General features: G+C 52.6%; 2 protein-coding genes across 3 annotated transcripts in view; one reads left to right on the forward strand and one right to left on the reverse strand.

Annotated features, from left to right (window-relative positions):
- Positions 1-2,143, forward strand: part of SGSM1 (small G protein signaling modulator 1) — a 56,910-nt gene extending 54,767 nt beyond the window's left edge. For both annotated transcript variants that reach the window (XM_081114236.1, XM_081114235.1), the window contains one exon: positions 98-2,143. In XM_081114236.1, the coding sequence (XP_080970362.1) occupies positions 98-186 (89 nt within the window). In that variant the 3' untranslated portion in view covers positions 187-2,143. The remainder of the gene's footprint in view (positions 1-97) is intronic.
- A 1,102-nt stretch (positions 2,144-3,245) lies between these two features.
- On the reverse strand, positions 3,246-6,910 carry LHFPL7 (LHFPL tetraspan subfamily member 7; the record flags this gene model as incomplete). The annotated part of the gene is made up of 3 exons (XM_081114069.1): positions 6,630-6,910; positions 5,708-5,846; positions 3,246-3,508 (listed from the first exon to the last, which is right to left on the reverse strand). The coding sequence occupies exons 1-3, from the start codon at positions 6,828-6,830 to the stop codon at positions 3,246-3,248; spliced, it is 603 nt and encodes a 200-aa protein (XP_080970195.1). The 5' UTR covers positions 6,831-6,910.
- Between the last annotated feature and the right edge of the window lie 4,555 nt (positions 6,911-11,465).

The raw sequence follows: 11,465 nt of genomic DNA on the forward strand, positions 1-11,465 counted from the left end.
TGGGAACACCCCAGAGACCCTTCCAGGTGCTGGAAGTGTGTCCCGAGGATGGACACAGAGGGAGGCTCACGAGCTGTCCCCCCTTCTGCTCTTTCAGAAATGGCGGAGCGACACAACACCAAGCAGATCCTGAAGCTGGCCCGGGACCTCGTGTACAAGGTGCAGACTCTGATTGAGAACAAGTGAGGACCGCCTCACCCAGGCAGCCTCAGCCAAGCTGCCACCTGCCTGTCGTGCCCACTTTTCCTCCCAGCCACCTGGGGAGCGAGGTCCTGGTGTCTGTCTGTGAGCATGGACTTCTGTGCAAAGAGAAACTGGCCCGACTTTGGCTGTCGGGCAGGTGGGGTCGAGGGCTCGCCCCTTGAGTTCAGCCTTACGTTTTCCTGTTTGACCAAAGATCGCCCGTGTCTGGGATTTCTCCTTGCGGGAACTGTCGGTGGATAGAGGGAACGTCTTTGTTCAAGGCCTCCAGACGTCTTCTCTATTCTCTCCCCATCCCTCCAGACTGTCTTGTCAGATGAGACGTGGGATGGGATTGTTTCGGAAGTTGGTGTGGGAGTCTGTGGGGTGCCCTCTGTACTCTGGCAGGGGCCTTTGCAGATGTTCCAGAACAGCTGGAAGACCGGCTGGCCGCAGGGTTTTTGCACTTAGCACTGTTGACATTTGGACTGGGTCATCCTTTTTGGGGGGGCGGGGGCCGGGAGGGTGTTCTGCACATTGTAGGATGTTGAGCAGCATCCCTGGCCTCTCCCCACCAGATGCTAGTACTACCCTCCTCCCCACCCCATTGTGACAACCCAGAATGTCCCCGGATATTGCCAAACATCCCCACTGGATTAGAGGAGGGGCTACCAGTGTATCTCCCAACCGGTTCTCTTTCTGCCTAAGCTGCCCGTGTCCTGAGGCCCCCCTCCCGTTTAGGAAAGGCACGCGGGAGGCCTCGCACGTCTCCCCTTGAGGGGTGAGATTCCGTCTGCTGTATTCTCTCGTTTTTCTCCTCCACCTGACTCTGGGAGAGACTTCTTTTCAAGAAGGGAGTCTTCCTGCGGGGCAGTGGGATCCCAGAAGTGTCTGCAGGTGGGAGACAGTCCGGGGCTCTTCTGGGTTTCACCCAGAGCCCCCTGTGATCCCCCCAGGAAAGACTGCCTCTCCTTCCACACATGGGTCTGGTGCTCCAGGAGCTTGGAATGTGTGTGTTGGTGCAGCTGTTCCCCAAGTGCCCTTGCTCACTCAGGACGAAGGAAGAGGGAGACAGAGGGCAGCCAGGGTGATGGGCGTGTTTTCCACGGTGGCTCAGTCCGGAAATGGTCCCCGCCACGTCTTCTCTCCAAGGGTCGCCAGTCCACAAACAGATCCTGAGTTCGGTGACTCAGCTGCCCACCTGTCCTCCAGGAAGGTGGTCTTGCCCATTCTGATAATGCACCAGAATCGGGGGAAACAGAGTCGGGGAACTGCTCTTCCCAAGAATGGCAGGTCGGGTTTTGGAGATGGCAGGAGACACGTAACACACTGAAGCGTTGTCACGGGATGCTTAGTCCTCCCACCCTGAGCAAACCAGGACCAGAGAAGGCCCTGCCCTGCGTGCTGGGGAAGCTCTTCCCTCGGTCACAGCGCCTCCAACTGCATCTGAGTCCCCACCTTCCCCTAGTGGGGCTTCCTGGGAGGGACAGACAAGCCCCAGAGGGCTCTTGCTTCCGAAGAGCGATCATCCTCTCACCCTGGTTCCCCAGTTTCCTTGGATGGGAAAAATGTGCGAAAGGCCCCCCCGAGAAAAGTGCATTCTGCCACATAGCTGCTCCTAGCAGGGGATGTTTCGTTAGCACAACCCAGACCCTCTGGTTCTTATTTTTTGATGGAGTAGTCACACAGCACAGCACAAGATTTCCTCTCTGCCTTCTCTCGTGGTGTCCTGGGACACGTCGTGGTTGTGGCTTGGACTAACTGCTCTCTGTTCAGCTCTCTGCTTCTTCAGGTGTCCGTGAGCTGCGTCGTCGTCGTGTCCTAGAGTTGAGTGTGTGGGAGTCGTTCTGTCTGCAGCGTGCCCTCCTTTCTCAGTGTTACCAGCACATCTTGTAACTGTTTACTGAAGAGTTGTGTCTATATAGAGAGAAAACATATATAAACCAAGAGGTGTGTGAATCTGAGTTGTTTTTGTTTCTGTGTTTGGGGGAATTTTTTTTTAACTTGAAAGAAATGTTTGTTTCTGAAGACTCCGTCCTCCCGCCGCAGTGGCTCACATCCCCGATGGACACAAAAGTTCAAGGCAGGTGAATCACTTCGCATCCTTGTATCTGCTGCAGAACAGACCACCCCAAGTCTAGTGGCTTAAAGTGGACATTTATTTATCTTGTGACTCTGTGTCAGCAATGTGGGCTGTGTTCAGCTGGGAGGTTCTTCTGGTCTCAGATGGACTTCATGTGTCTGTGATCAGCTGGGCAGCCGGGCTGGCTGTTGGCCCTGTGTCTCATATCCTCCAGCTGGCTCAGGCTTGTTTACGTGGCCATGGCAGCATTTCCAAGACAGTGAGCAGAAGTGTGCAAGGCTCGAGATTGGCATCAGGTCATTTCCACCGTATTCCCTTGGTCAGAGTAAGTCACATGGCTGAGCTCAGACTCAGAGAATGGGGAGGTAGACTCCACCACTCCATGGGAGACTTTGGAAAATGACATTGAAAAAGGGTTTGGGCCTGACTGGCATGGCTCAGTGGTTGAGCATCGACCTATGAACCAGGAGGTCATGGTTCAATTCCAGGTCAGGGCACATGCCCAGGTAGCGGGCTCAATCCCCAGTTTGGGGCATGCAGGAGGCAGCTGATAAGTGATGCTCTCATCATCGATGCTTCTAGCTCTCCCTCTCCCTTCCTCTCTGAAATATATATATATATATATATATATATATATATATATATATATATATATATATGGCTGTGGATACAGGTGGGGAAATCATTGAGGCCATTTTGCAAACAGTGTACCATGTACCCCAAGGTCCATGCACAAGAGCCGTCCCCAGGTGGGGATGATATCTGGGTTATGACCCCAGTTTCCCTGAGTTCCCATCATAACAACCGGATAAGGTCGGCCATATTTCACACACCGCCATTTTACAGAAAAATACAGGGAGGTCCAGAGAGATGAAGTGGCTTGCCTCAGGTCACAAGGAAGCCGTAGAGGTGGCATTTGAACCTAGGTACGTGGTGATTTCTTATAGCTGTAAAATGGGCTCTTTTCACTCCTGAGAAAATTTTATTTCCTCACTTCTGGCATAAGGATGATTTTCTCAGTGTCACTGGAGAAGCGGATGGTCCTCCCCTGTACTTTGGTCGTGCGGGGCCACCTGATGACGGCCAGGATGCTGGCCAGGACTGCATTGAGGATGGCAGTCACATAGCCCCAGCCCAGCTGGCACTGTCCACTGCGGTACACAGAGGAGGCTCCACAGGCCTCCTTGGCAAATGGGGAGGCCAGGCCGATAGGGAAAGCCAGCAGGCCCACAACGGTGGTGGTGGCTGGAGACAGCAAAGAAGAAAGCCAGTGTGTCAGGGGCTCTGGGCTAACCTTCCCTGACTCCCTCACTCATCCACCCTCCTGTCCACCTGTCCGTCCATCCATCCATCCACCCATTTGTCCATTCATTCACTAATTTACCAGCCTGTCTATCCCTAAAATTTTTTTATTAAAGTATAGTTGGCATTCAATATAATATTAGTTTCAGTTGTACAACTGAAACAGAGTGATTTGACATTTATATGCCTTATGATGTGTTCACCACAATAAGTCTAGTAACGGTCTGTCACCATGCAAAGTTAATATCATAATAGCACATCTTTCCTTTTATCCACCCATCACTGAACTATCCTTGTGCCCATTTGTCCATCTACTCATCCATCCATTCAACCATATTCTCATTCATTCATTCTCTCCATTCCTCTATCTGCCTATCCATTCACTCATCCAAACATCTATCCACCTGCCCACTTAGCCACCTGCCCCCTGCATCCATCCATCCATCTATCCATCCATCTATCCATCTATCTCCACCTTCCATTCATATTCCAATCTACCCATTCATCCTTATCCATTCATCTGCTAAGACATCCATTGTCCACTTATCAATTCATCCATCCACTTACCCACCCATTCATTCATTCATTCAGTCCACCCATTCATTCACCAGAATTGTTAGAGGTGCTGTTGTGGGCACTGATGATGCTAAGGAAATGGGCCGGACACCTCCTCACGTTGGGCATTCCCAGTGCGGGAGAATCAGGTGAACCCTCAGCCTCGCTTGCTGCTCCTCAGCCACACCAGTCTCCTTGCAGTTTTCTGCACACCCCTGCTCTCTTGTCTCCGTGCCTTTGCCCCTGATGTTCCATTACATGAAATGCCTTTCTACATTTGACCATAACTCCCACTTGTCCTTCCAGACTCAGCTCAGGTGATGCTTCCTCCGGGACACCTTCTTTAACATCCTTCACCCTCCTGGAATTTTTCCTTGCACCCTGTGCTTATCCCCGTTGTGCCAAGTATCTATTAGTTGTACATGCCTGATGTACCCATCCTCACTAGCCACTGTGCAAGCCTGGTACAAGGACTGTATCTCCAACTATTGAGCATCTGTTATGTGCAAAGCACCATGGTAGATGCTGGTGATACTAAGACAGACATATCCTCACCCTCATGGAACTGACGTTCCAGTGGAGAGAACTGGACAGTAATCAGGAAAGCAGATAAGAGATTTCAGGTAGTAAGTGCTGTGCAAAATACAAAGCAAGACAAGAAGGAGAATCTAAGGAGAGGGGCGCTCCTACCTGGAGGCCATGGAGGACCTCGCTGAGACAGAGCCCTTAATGAAGTAGGGAAGCAAGATAAGTGAAGACGTGAGAACAGGAGTCCACGCAGAGGGAACAGGCCAGGTGTATATGAGCAACAGAAGGCAGGCTGGGGTGGCTGGAGCACGTGGAGCCTGGCAGAGGGGGCCAGAGGTGAGGTTGCTAAGAGAACGGGGGGTTGATCAGGTGGAGCCTCATAGGCCACCATAAGGAGTTTGGATTTTACTCGGTGAGACAGGAAGTCAGTGAAGGGTGGATGAGCCTGTCTGGTGGCAGGATCTGATGTCAGTTTTAACAGGACCCATTTGGCCAGTGTGTGGCAAACATTCTAAGGTGGCCGGCAGCAGAGGGGCAGATGAGAGATGAGAGATGGTGGCGAATTAATTGGGTATGATTACCATCAAGGCCTGGGTTAGCTCATTACAGAGACTAAGTGTGAGTCAGGGAAAAGCAACCGTTCAGGGCAGATGCCACCCTGCAGTCTCGCAGCTTAGCAAGTGGAGCGTAGGCTAGATTTCAGCGTCTGTCAGCCCTCTGCTGGCACCCTATGCGGTACCCGCGCTGCCCAGCTGTGTGTGGTGGTCCAGGTAGAGAAGATGCAAAGTGGATGGATAAGAGAGAAATAAAGGGGGACCGACTATTAGGACTGAGATTAGCTCAGGGCAGGAGAGGGTGCTGTTAAGGATAGCATCCCCTCCGCCCCCGCCCCTGACCATTTCTGGCTTGCTAAAGGGCCAGGAAGAATCGACACTCACTCCTAGGGCTTATCTCTGAGATTTGACCCAGGAGCGCAGACCTGCTGACAGGTTTTTCCCTTTCATTCATCATTCATTCCACAACATGTCTGGACTGCTTACTATGTGACAGTGGGTTTACCTGCAGCTGCCTGCACCCCCCGCATTTTGCCACTGCCCCTCCTTGGGCACAGCTCTTTGGGGGCCAGGACCCAGGACAGGAGGAGGATTGCATGGAAGGCCAACAGGAGCCAGCCTCCAAGGAGAAGCGCAGCTGAGACCTGCCAGGAGGAGAGAGGAGCGGAGGTGTTGCCTGGGTGGGGACAGGAGGATGTTCCCCTGCATATTGACCAGCTACTGAGTCCTTATCCCCATTTTACACGTCAGCAAACTGAGGGCCCAGAAGGTAGGGTCATTTGCCTCAGGGCACACGGCTAATTGAGTAGTAGAGCCAGGGTTAAGATCTGGGTGTACAACCACCACACCCGACCTATGTTGACTGCCTGCTATACGGCGGATCACCTTTGTCGTTACCGGTTATGAAGGCTGTATAATTTTCCTTACAGGTCCTGGGCTGGGAGTCCTGGCCCACTGCCCCCATTGTTGAATTTGGTAATGTGCCTCATAACAGGGACTTCCAACACCTTGGCTGTGGTTTTCCAACCTAGCAGTGCGTAGAGGGTGGCCAGGTAGGCGTGTGCAGGTTGTACACGGCACAACTCAGACGCACTGGGATCATAGATTTGCATATTGATTACAGTAATTCTCCAGCAGATGGCAGTTTAGTGTCCTAAAGAAGGGGCCCCTTGTCTTAATTTGTACAAAGGTGCTATATGGGCTGACAGCTGCTTTTAGAATCATCCTGGGTGTTTGCTAAAATGCAAATAGCCAGACCCAGCCACCCCCCCACCCCCCGGCTGCTCCCACCCCCACCCCGAGTCAGAGGCTCAGGTCAGGGCTAGCAGTGGTGGTGCAGAACTTGGCTTTGTTTCGCGCCCGTGGGTTTGACAGTCCCCCTTCCCTCACACCACAGGTCCCAGTGAATTGATGAGCAGAGGACTCACCTTCCAGGCAAAGTCCGGAATGTCTTCCAGGGACCTGAAGATCCCACAGCTCTGGTTCCAGCTGTCACCCTGAGGCCAGGAGCAGTAGGAGAGGACGCCAAAGGAGAAGGTGGGCGTCTGGAACCAGGCAGGGGAGAGGAGGCTGAGGGCCGAGATGCAGGTCAGGGAGAGTCCCAGAGCAACCCACACGCTGCCCACCATCGTGGCGTGTCAGTGACCTGGGGGTCAATGAGCAAGATTAGTGTGGAGGCTGTGGGGCAAGGAGAGGAACAGGGCCTTTAAAGGTGCGCCCCCCCCCCCCCCCGCCCCCCGAGCCAGGGATGTGGTTCTGTGTTCATACCCCAGGTCATCCAACTCCATTCGATCTCACGATGCAATGGGAGATGCTAACAACTGGTGTGAAGTGGTTTGTCCCAATAAATCATGGAAGTAGGGACCCCAAATCTCTGAATAAATGTTAGTGCTTAGACCTTTGAATAATCCCCCCCTGCATTGCACATCATCATCACTGCTCCATGCAAGGCCCCCTCAGTTCCATTCATTCATGCATTCGTTCATTCATTCATTCTCTCTGCCCATCAAGCCTGGCACTGTCCAAAAGGACTGTTTCTATCTACCCAGAGGGGTCACCTTTTCTACGTCACACAAACATGCTGTGTTTCTAGCAACCACCCTGCCCATTAACCCCTGCCAATCAGTGACCACTTTAATTATCTAATGTATATCTTTTTGTTCGGAAGTATTTTTGCAGGTATCTTTCATTTAAGTAAATGGCATTATTTTAGAAAACCACATGGAGACCCAGAGAGGTTATGTGACTTGCCCAAGATCCCCTGGCAAATCAGGGGAGAACTGGAAATAGAAGCCAGTACTCCTGCCCCTGGTTTATAGAAAGAAACCCCCCTTCTTCCCCCAGCCATATCCCTACCACTCCTCTTCCCCAAGTTTGTGTCCCCGTGGCTAGATCCAAGAGAGGGAGGAGGAACAGAAGGTGGGGAAGGAAGGGAAGGACTCCAGCGATGGATGGAGAACTGAGGGTGAACCATGAGGACAGGGAGAGTGTGATTGTGGAGTGCAAACTGCTCCAAAGGGAAGATGAGACCCCACTTCAACCACTAACCAGCAAGCACTCCTTAGAGTCCCCTCCACCCCTCCCTGGGTGGGTGAGCATGACACCCTTCCCTCCCCACCCTCTTCCCAGCCCCCTCCAACACACATCAACAAATACAAAGAGTTTATGACATAACCTCACGCTGCAAGGGCCTCTATAGAGTACCTGCTGTAGAGTTTTCCATATGAGGAATGTGGATGCCACGGTGCCTCCGGTGGTCCTTGGGGGACATATTCAGATGGCATCTGGACCCAGCCTTCAGTGTCACTCAATCATAAAATGCCGGAATTGTTTAGTTCTCTCCTTCCGTCCCTCTCTACAACTAAGACTATCTCTGTGGAAGCTGATGGGTCTTAAACTCCTCTCAGGCATTGATTTGTCACCCTCTCTCTTTCACAACAATAGGGAGCCCCGAGCAGGCAGCAGAGTCAAGTGGGGATCTGGAGATACAGCTCGATTTTCCTTGTATTTGTAGTGATGGCTTTGTTTTTGTTTTTGGCACAAAAGTGATTGCCCATTTACAATTGAAATTTATTTAAATGAAAAAGTGAGTCAACATAAAATCTGACCTACACAATAATAGAGGAAGTAGGAAGGTGGTATGCCCACGCTGTCATTGATGGCCAGAGCTGAGCCCAGAGGGTTGAGCCTACCCAAGGGCATTCAAGGTCAAAAGCAGCTGAGCTGTCAGCCAAGCCAAGGGCATCCACACAGACTTCCCAGGGCCCGTCCTTTTCAACCTTAGTTTCACTTTAGGCCACTAAGCCTGGCCAGCACTTTACACATGGCAGGAACCCTGGGCTTGGATGCCAGCCAGTCACTCTGCCATTTCCCAGCTCTGTGACTGGGGCAAGTGGCCCCATTTCTCTGGGCCTCAGTTTCTCCATCTGTGAGAGCGGATTAGAAATCCCAAGGGGCAGGTGGGGTTCCATCACTGAGCAGGTGATGTAGACAGACCACATCCTCCCCTTCCCAGTGCTGTGACCTTGGGGATGTCCCCTCACCTCTCTGGAAAATGGGGGTGGGGTTGTTGTGAAGGTTAAAAGGGATAAAATCATGTGTGTGTTGCAGGGGGAAGGAGAGAGAAGCCTGGTCAGGTAGGTAGGTAGAGGTTATGTTGCCTAGACTTTTTATTCCCAGGATTAGAATAACCTCATGGCTGCTATCCAGCAAGTGAGAGGTGGCCCTTTGAATGAGGGAAGATGGATTTTTTTCCCTCCTCCGCCAAAACCGGACTCTCCTTGGGATTTGGCAGGATCCCAAGGGGTGTAATTCCAGCCAGGAAGCCGGGGAGCCCAGGCGGACCGAGGCCCGTGATTTTGCCTCTGTCCGTCCCGGTGGCTCTCCGGGCGTTTCTGACCTTGAAAGGAGTTTTGTTCTCCAGATAATGTGCTCAATGTCACCTGGGAAAATCACGCTGACTGTCCAGGTGCCCAGAAAGCTAAATGAGGCATTATAACCCAAAACCACATCCGGCCAGGCTCCCCTGAGCTGGACTCCAGCTGAGGGACGCTTGCAAGGGACTGGGCAATTTCTCCTCCTGCTCAGCATTAACTGTCGGTGGCGGTGAGCGCTTCTTGAGCACCCCCACCAGCCCCGTGCTAAACACGTGGAACATCTTGTTTCATTTAAGCCTCACGGCTGCTGGATGCTAAGTCCTGTTGTCTTGGTTCCCATTTTACAGATGACAAAACGAAGGCTCATTTTATACCTGCCAGAGTGGCGGACCAGGGACTTTCACCCAGGGAATCGGGCACCTGACTCTGGGCCCTAAGCCCAAAGCGATATTAAAGGGTTAGATTAAAAGTCAAATACCCCAGTGGTTTCTTGGGGCTGCCCGGGCGGTCGCCCCTCCCACTGCTGCAGCCAGGGAGCATGGACAGTCCCCGGGGAGCCCTAGTCGGCCAGCGTGGGAGAGCTGGGATTTGGGAGTTCAGAGGTGGCTGCTAGTGCCTTGTTATGTCCCCAAGCCAAGTCCCTCTCTTATCCTGGCTTCCACATCCCCATCGGTCAGCTGAAGGGGTTCATCATTTATTCAGCTGACACGTGCCCAGCTCTGTGTGACCCTCACAGATACAGTGTGAATAGAACATGAGTCCCTGCCCTCAAGGAGCTTAGGGATTTGTGGGCTAGACAAATAAACAGGGTAGAACAAATACGGCGCATCTGTCCCTCCATCCACCCATCCACCCAGGAACTATTCTAGGTGCTGGGGATTTAAGCAAAATTACTGTCCTCACGGAGCTCGCACTTTTGGGAGGAAGACAGAAAAAAACAAGTCAACAAATAAGGTGCCAGATGTCAATAAGCGCCAGAGAAAAATGAAGTAGAGAGAGGGATGTTGAGTGATGGGGGATGGTCATGGAAGCCTCAAAGAAGGTGACCTTCTAGCAAGAGCTGAGGGAGGCAGCCATGTGGGCGTGTGGGGGAGGAATATTCCAGGCAGAGGGAGGAGCAGTGCAAAGGCCCTGGGGTGAGCGAGTGCTTGGCATGTTTGAGGAAGCAAAGGCCTGGGTGACTGGAAGGAACGAGGAAGGGGGTGAGTGGTGGCCTCGTTGGCAATGGAGGTCGTTGGCTTTGACTTCTGAGTGAGTTGGGGAGTCTGCCGATGGTCTTGAGCTGAGTAGTGACATGACCTGTCTTGTGTTTTAAGATCGCTCCTGCTGCTGGATGAAGAGTAGGTGGAAGGGAGGACAAGGGAGAAGCAGTCAGGAGGCAGCTTCAGACAGTCAGGTGAGGGACACCGCTGGGTGGGATGGAGGGGCAGAGAGGGAGGGCGGGGCAAGGAGTGGATGGAGTCTAGATCTTTGTTGAAGGTCAAGGGTCAAGCCAGCCGGAATTGCTGATGGAGTGGACTTGGAGTGTGAGAGACCACGATGCCCCCAGGGCTTTTGACCTTGGCACCAGGGACAGGGGCGCTGCCATTACAGGGTTGCTGGGAGAGGGACGGGTCTCTGAGTGTGATGTAGCCTAAGTGAAGTATGAGGTGTGCATTTCACCAGCCCTTGGATTAACAGACGCGAAAGGCATGCCCCACACCGAGAGAAAGCGCAGGGCCATGTTGGGGGCGGCATGGGGCAGGGGCACCTGATCCAGCCGGGGGCACGTGATGTCCAGGCTGAGATCTGAAGATGGGCAGGTCGGACCGGGGAGGACTTTAGCCTGCACCCTTTGTCTCCTCCCAGTGGCACAGCCGGGTAAGCTGGATTTCTGGTTCTGTTCCAGGCTCTGGTACCAGTTGGCTGTGTGAGCTGGGTCTCATTATGCAGTGTAATGGCTCAGAGCCTCGGTTTCCCCATTGCAATGCAGTGCGTCTTTGTGTGCCCCCCCCCCCCCCCAGTTCATATGTTAAAATTCTAACCCCCAAGGTGATAGCCATAGGAGGTGGGCCTTTTGGAGGTGATGAGGCCATGAGGGTGGTGCACTCATGTGGGATTAGTATCTTATAAAAAAGACCTCAGAGAGCTCCCTTGCCCCTTCCTCCTTGTGAGGCCATTAGGAACCAGGAAGTAGGCTCTTACCAGACACCAAGTCTGCCTGTGTCTCATTTGGACTTGCTTCCCAGCCTCCAGAACTATGACAAATAGATTTCTGTTGTTTACAAGCTGCCCTGTCTGTGGTACTTTGTTAACAGCAGCCTGAACAGACTAAGACACCCACCTCCAGAAGGATGGCCAAGTCCTACACCAGCAACTTAACCCTTCAGATCTGATGGATTTCTTTGA

This window comes from Myotis nattereri (assembly GCF_964212035.1).
Source record: "Myotis nattereri genome assembly, chromosome: 19".
In the NCBI taxonomy this organism is placed as follows: domain Eukaryota; kingdom Metazoa; phylum Chordata; class Mammalia; order Chiroptera; family Vespertilionidae; genus Myotis; species Myotis nattereri.